Raw genomic sequence first — 17,004 nt, 5'->3', positions numbered from 1 at the left:
TCCCCTTCTTTTCGTCATGGCTTCACCCACCACTGACGTCTCTCTCATGGATACAGAGCTACCAATAACCTCCGAGACGACACCCGTCGACGCCCTTGCTATTTCTCTGGAAGGCGCAAAACTTCAAGATGAAGACTTGTCACCAGAACAAGACGACACTCCCACTCCTCAACCCTCTCAGCGTCCACTGAGAATCTACACTGCAGCTCAGATGCTGGCTTTGAGTAAATCACCGCTGGTTGCGCCTCCAACGGACATGCCTGAACTGAAAGATTGGTTTGGGTGTGTTGCGACATTTTTTACGTTCGTCTTTTATTGACCATCCTTGCAGTGCTGAAAATGAACAGAATTTGAACAAGAAAGATCATGACTCGACTCCTCCTAATAGTGCTCGGGAGCGGCGGTGAGCCACTGCAATAAACTCGTCATTTCCTGTTTTTGAGTTGACTATTCATAGATTCCGACGAGACGTCGACGATAACGGTAAAAACATACAAAAATCCAGCCTACAGATATTCACGTCAGTTGCAGATGCGTCTTCGCGGCCCTCTTTTCGATCCACACTCTCTCAACCTTCACAAATGGGAAATTTCAAACACCAATCTTTGCGCGACAGAGATGGCGATAAAGACAGGGACCTCAGAGACAAAGAGGGACAGGAGAGACTAAGAAATGTAAAGAAATGTATTTTTTAATCCCTTTCTGCCTGCTAAACAAGTCTCAATTCAGCTGTCTGATAAATTCGACCGGGACCGTTTAGCACTTCCTTTGTCCAATATAAGGGGCAAGGACAGGGAACCTGTGTCTCATCTAGGACCTGGGTCGAGCCGAACATCAGGGCAGCCTCAACTTTCCGGTGTCGCTGCGCGACGAGGGGAAGCCAGGGAAAACGGCAAAAAGAAGGCAGGCGAAACTAATGAAGATTGGCGACGAGGTAGGACATTCATTTCACTAGTATACTTACGTCCCGCTGATATATCTTCAGGCGGTGAGCCTCGGCGGCTGGGAAGAGATGAACGTGAGTAATGTCTTGTTTGAACTTTGACTTTGTATTAATGAGACAGCAGGTTCCGATACTCGGGGGGACCGTGATGAACGAGAGCGTCCCCGTTCTCGCGTTAGGGATACCTCTAGGTCAAGAAGGGACCCATCTACGTCCAAGCGAGACCGTGAGGACAGAGATCGCCGTGACCGTGACCGGGAAGAACATCGCAGAGACGGCGATCGAGACGACTACCGTCGCGGGAGGGACCGTGACACGGATAGAGGACAATGACGATCCTCGGCGCTGGCGAGACGATGGTAAGAGAGATGAACGTATGGCAACGCGGCGAGAGCGGGAGAGAGAACGTGAACGTGATAGACGCGATAAGCCTAGTCATGATCAAGCGTGGGACCCCTCGAATGACCGTCGTTGGACGCCTGGAGATGATCGGTCGAAGAAAGCTACTGGTAGGGATAGGAAGAATGGCACAGATGATGGCAGAGACCGAGACGACCGACGTAGCGAGCGCGAGAGGGAGAAGGAACCTGCATGGATGGACACGTATGTCCCTACCTCAACAAGCACAGGAATATTAGGTGGCAAAGGTGCTGATGGAGAATTGGATGGCATCCAAGCTTGGAAGAAGGGTATGAAGGAGAAGGAACAACGGGAGAGCAAGGCTGATAAGCCATCGGAGAGTGTTAAGGATGCCAGCGATCAGACTTCACCGCCCGAAAAACAATTGGATGAGATCCAGATCTTCAAGATGCTGATGAAACGGGAGCAAGAACAGAAGAAATTGGACCAGTCCAGTGACGTCCATCTTGAACTTCAAAGTCAAGACAAAGCGGCAGCAGGCAAGTCCTGCCTTTTTTTCTTTGGCTAGCTCTATCTTACTATCTCAGAAGCCCCTACCTCTGAATCTTCGACTAGTATAACGACAGCTCGGGCCTCCGAAAACGTTCACATTCCTCCTTCTGTAAACACCCCTTCTGCCATACAAGCAGCTCCCAACGCAGCCGCTGACCCTTCAGCCTCATTGTTGTCGATGTTTGTCACTGGGGAACAGTCCAAACAACAAAGTATTCTTCCTGATCGAGAGAGATCCAAAACTCCAACTTCCTCAAGACTTTTCCCCCGACCGATTAACCAAGATGGGACTCAAGCAGATCGCCCTTCCGTTGACCCTTTGCAGCCTCAACCCACTCCTGCTTTTAATCCTCCTCAGGGTTCTCGCCTTCTCGCCTTTGGCTCTCGAGCACCTACAAAGCCACAAGCCGCTGCATCTCTAATTGCGAACGGTGCGGGAACGCTGCAATCCCAAACAAAGCCTTCCTTGGCACAACTCAATCTACCTTCGAATGTTTTGCCGCTGGAAAGTTCGAAAACAGAATCTCATCGCACGCCAAATACATTTTCGCCGTTTGAGGAACATGATCCCAGTCTTTCATCGGGTGCAACAGAATCCGCACGTCGCGAGCGTCAGTCAATGTCGTCAGAATCTGGCCCTTGGGGTGATCCTGGTGCCGAAGGTTCTGCTCCAGGACAGGCACCTGGGAAGGGTAGCCGATTTGCGAAGTTTTTCGATGGTAAAACGCGGGAAGGGTTCACGTATGCTCCTAAAGCGCAGACTCCGGTAGGCTTCATGTCTTCCTCGCCAACCCCTGGTCAGCGACCTGAAGGCGGATACAATGGAAACCCTGACCTCAGAAATATGGACGACATCTATGCTATGTTGAACAATTCTTCACAGGTGCGTTCTAGCTAGTGTAGATGTACTATTACTTACGAATTGACAAGGCTCAGCGGCCCAATACCATAAATCCTCCGAATTCTGCTCCTACGCTTGGTGGCATCCCATTTGGACAGCACGCGCAAGCTCAATTACACTTGCTTCAGCAGCAGCAGCAATTGCAGTCGCAGTCGCACCATTTGCAGAATAGCCGACTGGAACCGTTATACGAGAGCCGTCTCGATAATCGCAACTTCATGCCGGATGGACTGGTACCTGGCTTGCGGTCCGCTCCTCCCCCGCGAAATCGTGAAAACGGCGGGATGTTTTCAGATCCTCTGGACGAGGCTATCCATCTGAATGCCCAACGTATTCCTCCCATGCCGCAACGCGGAATTGATCATCTCTACTCTGGCCCAGTTCCTTACTCCCAGCCTGCTGGGCGACATGCGGCGGTTCCTCTGCAGCAGTACCGTGGTGGACCCTCACCTATTTCCAGTCAGAATCCGCTAGCGTCTCAGCATCAGCGCATACCTCCAGGATTAGCAAATCTTGGAGGACGTCCGCCTCATGAACCCAACCAGTTTGTTGGGATACCAAGCGTTCATGGTGGACCCGTGAACGGGCCTCAGCCTTTTACCACCTTTGCCCCTGGCGGAAACTTGGGATACGTAGGCCCCCCTAGGGCTCCGCCTCAACAGCTACAAAGTACTGTTTCACAGCATGCACTGGGAGGTCTGGGACATCCGAATGGACTAGATTTACGGAGCGCCAATCAATCCCAACTTTTGAACATGGGAACGCTTGGCGGTGGTGTCCGAGGCATGGGCGCCAACGTGTATCCTGGGCAGAACCATAGTGCACAAGCCTCGCTGCATGCTATGCGGCAGCAGCAGCAGCAGCTTCCTCCCCATCTCGCCCCTCATATGCTGCCCCATCTTCAACAACAAGTACCACCAAACGCTCAATCAGCTGATCTCATGGCACTTCTGTTGGGCGGTCAACGCAGAGAGTAGAACAAGATCCAGACTTGATCTGATGAATCTTCTGTTGCATTGTCTTACAGTTCCATTTTGTCATTAGTTTATCACCTGCTACGACAGACTCTGCTATACCTTGATGTTACCTCCGGCGTAGTGTTAGGCTCCAGATGGCGACGGTGAGTCCACTACACGACATTATTCTGTTGACGAACGGCGTAGAAATGCATCAGATATCACATAACGACAACAATTGAATCATGGGGAGTAGAATTCCCTACGTCTCTCCTTTATATCGTGTTCATCAAGTCACGCACTGACGACACATCTTTGATTTCCGTTAACCATTCGTTCAGTCTCGTTACTGACGCAAGTAGGCATGGTGACGAGTTCAGACATTAGGTTTGTGGCCATGATATTTTATGTGAAACTGCATTGGGACTAACGATATTTGTAGGCCTCAGCTGCTCTGCGTCCTATCGGATCTTAGGTCATCATCCACCGACGAAATATCTGGGAACTAGATGAAAGGAAATAAGCCCCTTCTAATGGAAGCGTTGACATTCTTTCCTCTCTGATCTTCCCAGTCTAACTCAGTTCACATCCAATCACTGAGGGGTTTACATCTCCCCGGTACTAGGCAATCGTCGTGGCAGTCCTTCCCGCAATGTTTGGGACCAACGAAGTTTATGTGACAACTGTAAGGATCATCGCAGGCGCCGATTCAAAAGCTAGATGTCATTTAAAGTGGTATTCAACGTTCACCGCTTTTGATAAAATGGAAATGGTCGCTGAGACGACAGTAGTGCAAACTGTGTCAGCAAAAGCGCTGGTGACGGTAAATTCACGCAATCCACTCTATGTGGGACGTCTGGATGGTTCCATCGGTAACTGGTATAAAACGCCTGTCCCTCAGGGAGGTCTGACGCCCAGGGCGCTCATCCATCTGTCCGCAGGCGTTATGTGGGACCTTCACGATCTAGACTCCATTTCGAAGCATCTCGCAAGAGTGCGCTCCTTCGCCCAATACGAAAACCTCTTGATAGTGCTACAAGAAACCAGCCGATTCTTTGGTATGTAAGTTGCCTTATTTTTGTAGGAACAAGTTGATAGTTTCCTACAGATGTCACGACCATGATGACAGGCCTGATTCCATTATCCAGATCACCCACTACGCTGTGCGCCAGTAGGGTCCTTAATGTAGGCTAGTCAGGTTACTCAATATCATCTATAACAGCCTTCATATTCCGGCCAGCAAGTAATAGATTGCCACCAGCACGGCCAACCCGATATTCGTCGAGAATCATTCCCGGAGTTCTTTTCTTTGGAGAACTAAAGAAAAAACGCCGAGAAATTATCCAGGACATCCATACACCATTCTGTGGTGTACGTTTTTCCACCATCGCGGCATTTCGCACTGTCATAACTTACGGAATTCCTTATATACCGGAGCTCGCCACACCTCTATTACAAGTGGCTATAACATCATACGACCCTGGTCAGTGGCGTTGAGTTCCGAGTTTCAGCTACCGCCTGCATATCGCGATTCTGTTGCGGAACTTACAAGGCACGAACTTTCCCGGACAGGTTTGTGAACACCATTTTCCGTCTCAGACTAAACGTATATTATTATCTATGCATTTCAGCGGCACTTGGACAACCGCCCGCATCTATTTCATCGAGTCTCGCGATATTTGTATGCTTACTTTCGTCCATCTAAGATCGTCATGTAACTCATATCAGCATTTCACAGCCTCGATAAACTACAACGTTGGTAACCGTATGGCCCCGTATGGTGGCGACGAGGACTATACATCATATTTCAAAGTAAGGGGACGATCATGGAAAGTAATGATAAGTTGTTTCAAGGTCAGCTGCGTTATCAGTGCGATCCTAATAATACAACTGATTCTAATCCCTAAAACAATTGTACCTTTTTCCAGTAGGATCTCAGGAACTTCAGGTTGTCCATAACTTCAGAGACTGACCATCATGTCTATGCGTCCATCAGATGGTAATCGTTCCCACATTTACTGCTCGAAATCCATAAATCTCTACATACTAATACACAAGATTTCGGCACGTCGGCAAGGTTGACCAACAATAGGGTGTGCCGTCGCGGATGAGAAGCCTCTGTTGTCTTGGGACAAATATGCTGAATCTGGAACAAAGTAAGACCCCATCGTAGATCTGGGCACCTGCCGGGCCCGACACGTCCTCCAAGGTACTACATACTTTCGTATTTTCTACTGATTCAGAACTCAATAACTGAAATGTATCGTAAGGTATCTTAGTGGAGCTCCTTCGGAACAACGAGACAAGGTACGAGGGCCAGGAGGGTATCCTCTGCCTCACTATGTTAGTGTGTTTGTCTGCATCTCCGTTGGATAGATATTGGATCTAACCGTGGACCGTGGTACGCTAGTTCGATTTTCCGCCTTTTCAAACCTGAAATAAGGCTGACGCCTAAGGTACTTAAATAAATGGCGTTGCTTCAAACGCGAAATTTTACAGGACCAGGCGAGCAAATTTCCCGAGGCGGAGAAATAATAAATTAAAAGTCCAGGTCGTCGTGGACGTCAATTCGGTCAACACCCAAGGCGACTTAGCGCCCTGAAGTGGGCATGCTTACTCTACCGAGATCAAAGTCATTGCTGTCATTGCAGTGCGGTGGTTCTAGCGTGCGGAAATTCTACAGCACTCGACAACTGCATTTATGTACATCGTTTTTGAAACAGCTCAGCGCCAGGAGCAGGAGTCACAGCAACCGGCATTCTTAATTTACAGGAACTTCATAATGCATACGAATTTCAACGTAAACCGTTTAAGCCTTCGAGAAGTGGTATGCTCTCGCTGATCTTTATATGGTACCTTGTTAGGTTACCTACTAAGACCTGAGGCACAAAGGATGCTCTCGTTGTGGCAAAACGGAACCCACGGCGGGAAATCTGGGATTCTGTTACGCATGGGGTGGCCCACGATGACATATGATTCTGCGAAAAACCGGCCTTCGATCCGACTTGTATGATCTCGGTAACAAGGTCGAGGGAATGTGCGGATAGAAGGTATTCTCCATTCTTCCTTCCCTGATTCTGTCATATCTTTCACTCGGTACAGCGTAGGAAGTTATTGACAATCTAGGTAGCACCATATTTGAGATACCTCACGGTAAATCACAGTCTCATCACTTTTGCATCACGTCGCTGTACACTTTGGATCTATAAGGCTGCGTGTCAGAGCTTAACTGTAAATATGTAAATCGCAGCTGCCTCGCTTCAGATTCAAGATACGTGTAACAAGCAGATAATTAAAAGGTTTATTTAATATTGAAGGCCTGGTGGTCTTTGACGTGCAGAATTTATGGATACGTCGCTCGAATATCTATCTATTCGGAACCTAGGACTTGCCACGGGCGCAGCACCGGCGAGGGATGTCGCACAGATGATCTGTATACGTGAGATTAGAGGAAGAAAAGGGTACAGTGTGGCATATGATGGGCGATAAGTGTGACTGATGTGAGGGGTATATTGGTGGGCAATGATGCACGGCTCTCACGGTTACAGCGGGTAGGCAGCTGGTTACAAAAATACGGACGCCTTCCTATTTAATTTTGCTAATGGACGGTAGTTAGATTGAGAGTACGGCGTCCTTGACGGAAGAGGATGTCGGACTAATGCACGTCGGAGGATAAGGATGGTGGCTAATTACGTGATTGCGGCTTACCTAAATAGAGCCGCGCACAAAAGTGTCAAGTTGAAGACGAATTCTCTGCCTGCAGGCAGAAAACGTGGTGCATTTCCATACAAATGGGTCTTCATCCGATACGAATCACAGATGAATGAGATGAAGATCAAGGGTTTCTTATCACCGAACAGGCGAATAGTCCGATTTTGCCCTGCACTGCGAGGCGTATAAGCGGAACACGCGTTAAACACATTGCCAAAGCTCGCCATTCAAAAACTACTCGCCGCAAAACTAACAATCTTTTCAGCCATCCCTCTGCCGCGTACTCGCCGTGTTTCACTGCACTTGTCGAGTGCGTCGCATTACCATTCTGGCCCAACGATAGCCCTTACAACATTGCATCGTTGTCTATATCCTCGGAGTCACCCATCTCAACTCACCACAGTCGTTCTTTTCGTCGCCTTTTCTCGGTTCTGTTGTCATAACATCCAAAGTGCAAGTATAATTTCTTTTCTAATTCAAGCAGGACGCCTGCTTTTCAAACAAGTGACCCTCTACTCCGTATCGTGAGTAGGTTGCCTTGGGAGGGTGATTGGAAGACTGACGCGGCGAACAGACGGGTGCGATATTCGCGTTAAAAATTGGTACGTGTACAGTCCTTACAGAGAGGCCCAGTACTGATGGACAAAAGGACAGAATTGTTGCTGAGGTGGGTTTCCGTTACGTCGATACGTCATGTCGAGGTGGCTGTAAAACGTGGTCTGTGGGAACTACCGCGGATGATCCCAAAATCTGGCTCGGCGGACGACAATTTCCGTCTTGTTTTTCTAGGCTTGTTTTCAAGACATTTTTCTGGCCGTTTTTTTTTTGTCCGCGCCATTGCCCCTACATTCCTTGCTGGCATTTTGTCGTCTGCAGCCTTGCAGGTTGATATGCCCTGTTATCGCAGCGAATGTGCGGCACTTAGGTGTCGTAAGATGGCAGGAGGTGTCAGGGCACGATTGAGCGCTGATAATCGAGGACTTCTGACACCGCAACCGGCAGCATTTTCCCGATTGATCTGGACATTTTCATCCTATTTCACGTATTTCAACCGAATCTTGCAATTTCATCAATTCTTTATTTATTTCTATTTTATTATTTCTGTCCGATTCGAGTATTTCGTACTTTATATACTACCTGGCCTCGGCCTCGCTTCTTCTCTTCGTCGTCGACGTTGTCGATCCTCCCTTCTCCTCTCTTCACGACCATCCACGCTGACCACGACTCTTATTTCCTCCAGTGCCTCTACCTTCACTCACGACCTGCACACGCTTCGCTGTCGTTGTTGCTGTCCCCATCGCATGAATAGCTGTCACACACTGGTGAGCCGTCGTTTTTTTTATTATGTTTTCGATCGTCTTGTCGTCGAGTCTGTGTGTGGATGTTACTCGATCGCGTGGCTGGCCATTGGTTTGTTCCAACATTCACCATTTAAGGCATTCTCCAAGGTGCTAGTCTCTTGCCTTGGTTCTTCTGTACGACCACCACGCGCTGGGTCTGCCACCTGCATTCTGCAGACGCGCTGTCATTGTCTTGATTTTCTTGCCAGGCCTTCTTGTTCTACTATCATCATGTCCTCACGCGCTCACCCTCCTTCTCCCGCCAGTCCCCAAGATATGAAGGATCTTTCCAACAAACATACTCGAACCTCCCTTATCTACCCAAGGAAGCGGCCATCTCCTCATGGCGTGTCCAAGAAGACGCCGTTGCTCCCAGCATATGGTCCTTCTCGTCGCTCGCCTCGCTCAGCCAAATCTGCTCTCATTCTGCAGCGGCAACGTGACGTGCACACCCTCGCCCTTCGGCGAGAAGGCATCCTATTGGAGGACGAATACCGCGACGAAATAAGAGTCTATATGCATGAGATGGAGGTACGTGTCTCGTACATCTTGGCGTGTACGCATATACCCAAATTTCTATCGCATGTCCAGCTCTTCACCATGTCGTCGACCCAGTCTATGGATCAGCAGCCCGAGATTAGGTGGCACATGCGGCCGTGTCTCGTCGACTTTCTCGTTGAGGTTCACTTCAGCTTCCGACTACGCCCAGAAACGCTGTATCTCGCCCTCAATATTGTCGATCGTTACGTCTCTCGGAGGATCGTATATATCAAGCATTACCAGCTCGTCGGCTGCGCTGCTTTGTGGATCGCTGCAAAGTTTGAAGATGCCAAGGACCGCGTTCCTACAGTCCAGGATCTCGTGCAGATGTGCCATGACGCGTATGAAGAGTCGGCCTTTATCCAAATGGAGGGACACGTTTTATCTACCATCCAATGGACCCTTGGCCATCCGACGGCTGAAGCTTGGCTTCGGCTCATGTGCTGCGGTCCTTGCCTCGAGGAAGCTAAAGTGCAGCATGTCGCCCGTTTTCTCATGGAGATAACCCTTTTCTATCGTGAATTTGTCAGATTTGCTCCCTCGTCTATCGCCCTGGCTGCACTCACTCTATCACGATTCCTTTGCGGCAAACCTCGCCGTCTATGGGAGGAATCAGACGAGTGTTTGGAGGTTGTCGACTTGCTGGACACTCGTCTCGGGACGCACGTCAATGACTTGTCGGAGACTTTGGTGAAGAAGTACTCATATGCTTTCTATTCGAAAGCTGCTACGTTTGTTGTGCAGTACTATTTAAAGGGGGGTCGCTTCGCCGGACAGACGTGTTCGCCTTTTCCTGTGACCCCGACCCGTACCGTTGCAACCTCTGCGGTCAGCACCCCCATGAGTGCCACAACGTCGGTGTCGGACACGTCCGATGATTTCCCCCTTACGCCAACGACGCCCGCAGTACTATCCAGCGAGCCCTATATTACGAGTGAATCCTTCATGGATTACAACTCTGACAAGGAGAATGTACCGACAACTTTTGAGCCTGTCGTTAGTAAGCACAGACCGGACAGCCCTCTGGACCAATATCTTCCACATGACTTTGTGACCTGTCGACCAGTGCTGCAGAATCGCAATGGGTCGCCAAGATTTGCATTCCCATAGCAGTCTCATTCAAAACCGCAATCGCGCCTGTATTTCCCATCGTTACTTTCCCATCTTGTCTCCCTGTTCCTGTCCAAAAGTTTTCAGTACCGCAAAATGTAATACCATACATGTCGCCTCGCATCCGACAATCCGCAATCCTGTTCTCTACAATATCAATCATCCATGCATCACTTTCTCTCGCAATTGTTACCATTTTTCAGTTCATCCATCCCATTATCATCCCGCATCCATCATTATCGTCACCGCTATCGCACATTGGCAGGTTTACAACCTATTCAATGGGTCGCAAAGATTGTCCCGACGTACTTTGGTTGAAGGACGCCGAGTCGAGACGAAAGACATTCGCTCAACTTTGCGTGTCTTGGACTCCAATTTCTAAAGCCTCCCCTCGCCTCATTAACTTGTGGAGAGGTCATCTATCCCTTTATCCGTGATTACATCTACTCCGCTACTCCGCTGCACATCTCCTCATCCGCGACATTACATTCATTCCGAACCTTGTCCCTCTATGCATATGGTCATCATCATCTTCTCCCATTCACTTCATTCACATTACCTACTGCACGCGTTCGCTTGCAAATTACTATTCTTCTCAAGACTTGCATTGTTTTATTTTATTCTTCAAATTATCGTTCATTTTATTTCCTCTCCTCATCGCCGACCAGCCTGGCATCCATTATACGCCAGTTCCATATATTTTTTGGTCTCCGCGCCTAGACACCTCACTCTTGTACCTCACAAGTACAATCGCATCGGCATTTCATCGCATTCCTCTTCACTGCACATTACATTTTTACTTCTCACCTTTTACTTATATTTTTGAAGTCCTCCGTCGCACATCTCGTCCTGTTGCACTCGCGTTCCTTTATCAAGCAAATCAATCTGTCGTCTTTACGGTATCTGGCTGTCTGAAAGTTTTCCGAATCTTTAGCGACGGCGGATGCTTATAGATCGGATTCTCCCGTCTGATGGTGGCTCAAACATCAGTCGTCTTGTCAAGAACCTACGTGTTTCCTCACTATCGCCACGTTAGCCGAGTTAGCTCAGATCATTGGAGTACGTCAAGAGACTAAGTGCCGAGCATGGACTTGCTGAAGAACAATCGAACCGGGATCGGCACGACGAGATGCTCAAAATCTAGGCGGAACTTTGAATCAGCTATTATATGAACATGAAATTTCACTGATCTTTCCGTGACAAGAATTATTGCCGTGTGATATGGCGCAGGGTCTTTTGACAACATGACGATGCCCGGCACCTTGGGAAGATCGGTCTATTATAACTGTGTCCTTGAGAAGGGACGTCTCGTTGTAAAGCGCGGAGTGAATTAGCTTTTAGCAATTCTGTACATGTAGTTGAGGCCGACTTGTGTGGTAAAATTTCTTGTCCATGAATGGACACAACTGCCGACTACTTATAAGAAAACCCCCGCACAGAAGGTAATATCATCACTGTTCGAATTCAAGTATGTAATACCTTTATCCTTATTTTGACACGGCCCTTTCATCGCAGCCGGTTGATATACAGATGCATAAAAACTTCTCGCCACATGATAACAAACCTTGGGTGAGGAATTCTGAAGTTCTAACACCCAGAAGAACTTCGTTCACAGCAAAACCCAAGTATCACCATCTTTCTTAATACCTACCGGTCGCTTCTCGTCAAGACTGATGCGACCGGCGTTCAAGATCGCAGTTGTGAGCACGGTGTTTGCGATTGTCGGAAGGCCGTGTAAATCGTAATCCGCAGGTTTGATTAGTCCTGCATTGACACTGCGAGCCGCGTCGACAAATTTCTCGATGGAAACATAGCCATACCCTCGTTGTCCGTCAAAATGCCCGCTTTCGGAAGGTGAATATTTCATACTAGAGTAAGTTGCATTATGAGACATCAGTTGCCGATTATCGAGATGAAGACTCACTAGAAGGGGTTATACCACGACTTGCCAGCATCGTCGACAGTCACATCGTAACCACGGTGAGCCTGGTCTACAGTAATATCACCCTGTGACGAACCCCGCAAAGGTCGGATTTCTTGTTCAGTAGAGACACGGGCTTACATACCTTCTCCCCCATGTAATACCACTGCTGAGCAGAATGAACACCGGATTTTAAGGGTGCTGTCCAGCTCGCTGTGTAGACTCCTGTGCCTCGGTGTTTCGGGCTCTTAATTGACTGCCAATCTACCATGAGCGTAATAGTATCTTCGGTTTGGGGAACACAGTTGTAAGGCTCGCTAGTTGCAATACCGGTGGCAGCACTTGCAACAACCCGCGTTGGAACTGCAATGTCCTGAAGGATCCAGCAGCAGATGTCTATATGATGCGATGAAAGGTAGTAGCTAGAATATTATATACGTTGAGCATTGCGAGAGAAAATCCACAGGTGAAAGCGCAAACCTGATATCTGAATCTTTACCAGCCCATGCCCGGAAAGTCTCAAGCTGGCTCTTCGGCTGGCTCATCCACGCGCTGAAAAAGTTAAACTCGCCCAAGCTCGCGGCTTTGGCTTTGGCGTCGCTGTATACGGGATCGAATCTATAGTGTATGTTTAACACACTAACGCTATGATAAGATGATGCAAGATCGCCAACACCTTTTATGATGTTCAACGAAACAAATAACATTGTGCTTTTTGGCAGCCGCTATTAACTTGTTGTGATCCGACAGTAATTTGACAGCAGGTTTCGTAACGAGGACATGAATTCCGCGTTCAATGGCGTACATAGCAATAGGGTAGTGCGTAGCTGATCCACAGATAAGCAAAGCTATATTTCGATCCGAAAAGTATAAGATCATACGGTCTGGTGTAAAAATTATAGCCGCATCTCCGGGCTTCATCTTGTCCATAGCAGACTTGTCTAAACTGTACATGCAATCAGTGTAATTTCAACATTTTCGGTCACTTACAAGCTTCTGGATCGATTTTATCCACGTCTGGGAATGAATCAAAACTGAAAACACCCATGAGTAACCCGAGGTTGCGAGGAAAGGACGACGCCGCACATTGTATCCATATCCTTGTAAACGCCTGCGATGTTTTGAGCCAAGTGTTCCCTGATGACGGGAAACTTGGGGCCGGTGACACCAGCCATTCCAAGCTTATGCACTTTTCCTAGCCTTCGAAGATCAAAGCATGTTAAAGCAACAACCTTTCACTGCGTAAGATGATACGGGAAGTCAAAGTTGGGGACAGCGACATACTCCGATCTGTAGCGAAGACATGAGGCCTCTAACACAAAATCGTGACCAAAGAAAGTCAATGTACCTTCTTGTCTGACTTTGATGCGCCAGATTCTGTCCATCCGGTAGTGTACTCGCCCTAGGATGATTTGTAATCGGTCAAGAAATTCAAGCCAAACCAGCTAGAAGCATACAGCACCGCCTGCCAAAGTATCAGGTAGTAGCTACACATGCTTATAAGCCAACGTACACATCAGAATATTCAGCTTGTCCATATTCGATATTGAAACAAGAGAGGGGAAGATGGGAGGTATCGTGGGTGAGAATGTGCTCCAGAGCAGCTTTTAAGGGAACTAAAGGAACACGGTCCGGAAAAGCAGCGGCAAAAGGTGTGAAAACCGGACCGCAGGTCCGACACGGGAATTCAGACCCTAACCTTAATCCACGTGTCTCGGCCAGGAACCTTCTTAGCCGCCGCCACAAGTGGGTTAAGGACAGAAGTGACGACTTTACTTACGAAAGAAGCATAGTTGGCTTCGTTCACTTTCTCTTGCGGCGTCATGTCCAACTCAAGTTCCCCTCAGGATTCTTCGTTCGTACCTAGGCGAGAATTCATCCGTGAACAAAGACACACTCCAAACACCTTTTCCCTACTTGCTATTGCCAGTTCCAACTGCATTAGACTCTACTCCTTTCCTTTGCCAGTTGTTTCACATCTTCATCGCTTTTTCGACCAGCGCTCGCTCGTTTCTGCTTTTCGCGAAGATGTCTCGCATGGACTCTACGAATTCGCACTTGAGGGCAAGCCATGGACGAATGCGAAAAGCAGCAGCTACCGAGAGGCTTTTGATGGAAATTCTGAGCATAATATATCAACATGGCTATTCTTTTCTATCTAGCATTGATTATGGCCGTGAAATCGATGACCGTGTCGCTATGGCCTTTTCCAAACCATCTGTTACCCAGTCACCTCGTTCCGATTCACCTTTGCCTGAAGGTTCAAAGATGTCTCACTCGGACAAGTCCAAGGTTAAGGTTCCTTTTGCCTTATCCTTTCCCTCTGCTACCACTCTCCGTGTTATATGTCCCCCACTGGACACCACACCAGCTATTCTCCAGGCCGTACGCGGCTCGTGGCCTCGGGGCGTCGTTTCAGAAAGGAAGATTGGTGATCATTCTTTCGAGTTCAAATTAAAGGGTTACAAATGTACTGTTTTCCATTCCCTTACAACGATTACAGCAGCGGTCTGACGTTACCATTAGGGTTTCAAGAGGATACATTTGCTTCCGATTCCCTCCAGCATATCCTTTCCCTTTTGTCGTCGCTCGATGCCCATTCATTCACCCTTCTCACCTCACTATCCCTGACAAATCGTTCGCGAGTCAAAGATCTCTGGATATTCACTGGGCTTTCTCCTCCATCCGATGAAACGATTCTCCCAGATTCACCGGTTCCATCGATTTTGAACTCCTCTCAGTCTGACGTCAAGCGTGTATTCCATAGTCCTGAGCCCCTCCTTCACAATTCCTTCTTCCGCTCATCATCGGAAACTCACTACAGAACCTAGCACCATTCCACGTTCACCCTCACCTCTACATCCTCGCACCGTCACGGACGGTCCACACCGTCCACATGGAGGCTCACCGCTTAATCATCTACCTACTGCATCATCTTCGGCGAGCCCTGCTCTTCGCAAGCCGGCACCTCGAGCTCAAGTACCCGTGTCCGTTCATGATGATGCCGAGGGCGAAGGATATCGCGCAAATCTTCCTAGTACAGTGCCCTCCAGTGTTGAAAATATGACTGGTGTCGGTGCATCGACAGCGCCTGGGGCTTTCTACTCTACTCCGCCATTTCAAGCCGAACTGAGCCCTCGTATCTCTCCCGCAGCATCAGGATATCCTACTAGCCTTCCAATATCCGACCCCATTCTGCGATCCAACACACCACCACTCGTCTCGGCTCGTCAGACAAGGGATTTGTCGCCCCATATAGAAGCCCAAGCAGACGCCGTTGTCAAGTCAAATTCTTCTAGTGCGGCTGGATCACCCCCGCTCTTGAGCCCTGGCGTGTTTCGAGATTCAGCATTCTCGTCTAACACAGAGATTAGCACCGAGGTGCCCATTAAATGGACGGGAAAAATCGCGGATCCAATGGTGGCCGAAACGGAAGCTCCTCCCTCCACTTCTCCTAAATTTCCAGGCGGCTGGCAGACGACCCCGATAGAAGAAAAGGACGAGGTAGCCAGTGTGACCTCAGGGGTCATGCCGGAACATAGCGCATCGCAAGAACAACCTATTCAGGATGTCCCGCATCGGATTGCTTCGCCTGTCTTCAGTGAACCTGATGAAGAATTGCGCAAAAGCGAAGCGGGCATGATTGGATGCCTTTCTTCAAGTCCGTCTTTATCTCCTAAAGGCAAAGAGAAGGACAATAAGTCGGGCAAGCAGGGTTGGGTTCTGGTCAATGTAGAAGGCGGCTCCGCATCCTCACCGATGGCGGCCACTCATACCGACAGACAATTGGAAGAGACTGGTTCCCAAGGGTCGCGGCATACCGCGCAACAGGGTAGCAACGACGCTGGTATGACAATGCCTATTTCAGGAAAACCGACGGCATCTCCAGCAGCCAGAGCTATCGCTATGGTTGACGCTGTGGAAGCAAAACACAAGCACAAAGCGATGTTTGGTAAAGGGGATACAGTATTGGAAGTCTCCATCGAGGATAAAAAGATTCTTCTCCTTATCCAGAAAGGATAGTGTGAGTGTTGTCTTTCCTTCGTATTCTATGGACTGACAAGTGTACAGAAGAGAGCTGCCGATCACGCCGTTGAGGAAGACAAAAAGGTCAAGGAAAGGGGCGTAAAGAGGGCAGGTGTAGAGAACCGACATCCCACAGGGAGTCCGGAAGCGTCAGAAACCCCACGGCGTCGAAGTATCGATGGATGACATTGCTACTTACGGATACATATTCTTCATGGATACGAGAACACTTGGACTATTGTATGTGCCTCTGTTCATTCTTTTGGGATTACGACGTATTTAGAACACAGTTACACTACCCTAAGTAATAACGTCTGCCCTGGCAGACTATTCAGCTTTTGCATCATTTAGTTCTTCAGCATACGCTGGTACCTGAGGACATCTACTAGCTTTACGGTTGTCATGATTGTTTACGAATGTAGTGTGTGATTTATTGTTGTAAAACGCGTCGGGTGAACGAGGAATGGTTGACGCGTCCGCCGAGCACGTGATGCAGGAAGGGGTCCCGAGTTCACTATGTGAGGAGCATCGAAGACAGGACGAATGTCACAGAACTTTTGAGAAACGACATCCATAGTACATATTTGTAGACGGAGTGTACTGATATCTGTTCGAGTTCCCAAAAAGAACTGCAGCACGAACCT

The 17,004-nt window shown here is 48.6% G+C and overlaps 4 protein-coding genes across 4 annotated transcripts; 3 read left to right on the top strand and 1 right to left on the bottom strand.

Moving 5' to 3' along the window:
• Positions 1 to 16: 16 nt before the first annotated feature.
• Positions 17 to 3,733, top strand: EV420DRAFT_1637544 (uncharacterized protein; the record flags this gene model as incomplete). The annotated part of the gene is made up of 9 exons (XM_060476723.1): positions 17 to 282; positions 332 to 403; positions 458 to 483; positions 532 to 674; positions 730 to 954; positions 986 to 1,018; positions 1,068 to 1,821; positions 1,891 to 2,738; positions 2,786 to 3,733. 9 exons carry the CDS (start codon positions 17 to 19, stop codon positions 3,731 to 3,733), a joined length of 3,315 nt encoding a protein of 1,104 aa, XP_060336454.1.
• A 5,306-nt stretch (positions 3,734 to 9,039) lies between these two features.
• Positions 9,040 to 10,413, top strand: EV420DRAFT_1618022 (cyclin-like protein; the record flags this gene model as incomplete). Its single annotated transcript, XM_060475303.1, has 2 exons — positions 9,040 to 9,294; positions 9,355 to 10,413. 2 exons carry the CDS (start codon positions 9,040 to 9,042, stop codon positions 10,411 to 10,413), a joined length of 1,314 nt encoding a protein of 437 aa, XP_060336453.1.
• A 1,427-nt stretch (positions 10,414 to 11,840) lies between these two features.
• EV420DRAFT_957147 (uncharacterized protein) lies at positions 11,841 to 13,962 on the bottom strand. The gene is made up of 11 exons (XM_060484141.1): positions 13,848 to 13,962; positions 13,792 to 13,799; positions 13,683 to 13,736; positions 13,619 to 13,624; positions 13,421 to 13,566; positions 13,325 to 13,368; positions 13,011 to 13,275; positions 12,815 to 12,952; positions 12,480 to 12,756; positions 12,338 to 12,420; positions 11,841 to 12,281 (listed from the first exon to the last, which is right to left on the bottom strand). Exons 1-11 carry the CDS (start codon positions 13,870 to 13,872, stop codon positions 12,023 to 12,025), a joined length of 1,305 nt encoding a protein of 434 aa, XP_060336452.1. The 5' UTR covers positions 13,873 to 13,962; the 3' UTR covers positions 11,841 to 12,022.
• A 112-nt stretch (positions 13,963 to 14,074) lies between these two features.
• On the top strand, positions 14,075 to 16,846 carry EV420DRAFT_1514178 (uncharacterized protein). Its single transcript, XM_060471798.1, has 5 exons — positions 14,075 to 14,364; positions 14,438 to 14,804; positions 14,861 to 15,074; positions 15,109 to 16,357; positions 16,406 to 16,846. The coding sequence occupies exons 1-4, from the start codon at positions 14,158 to 14,160 to the stop codon at positions 16,355 to 16,357; spliced, it is 2,037 nt and encodes a 678-aa protein (XP_060336451.1). The 5' UTR covers positions 14,075 to 14,157; the 3' UTR covers positions 16,406 to 16,846.
• Positions 16,847 to 17,004: the final 158 nt, after the last annotated feature.

This window comes from Desarmillaria tabescens (genome assembly GCF_030435595.1).
Source record: "Desarmillaria tabescens strain CCBAS 213 chromosome Unknown EV420scaffold_5, whole genome shotgun sequence".
NCBI lineage: Eukaryota > Fungi > Basidiomycota > Agaricomycetes > Agaricales > Physalacriaceae > Desarmillaria > Desarmillaria tabescens.
Note: the sequence above shows the minus strand (reverse complement) of the source record. Positions and strands in the feature narration are given on the sequence as shown.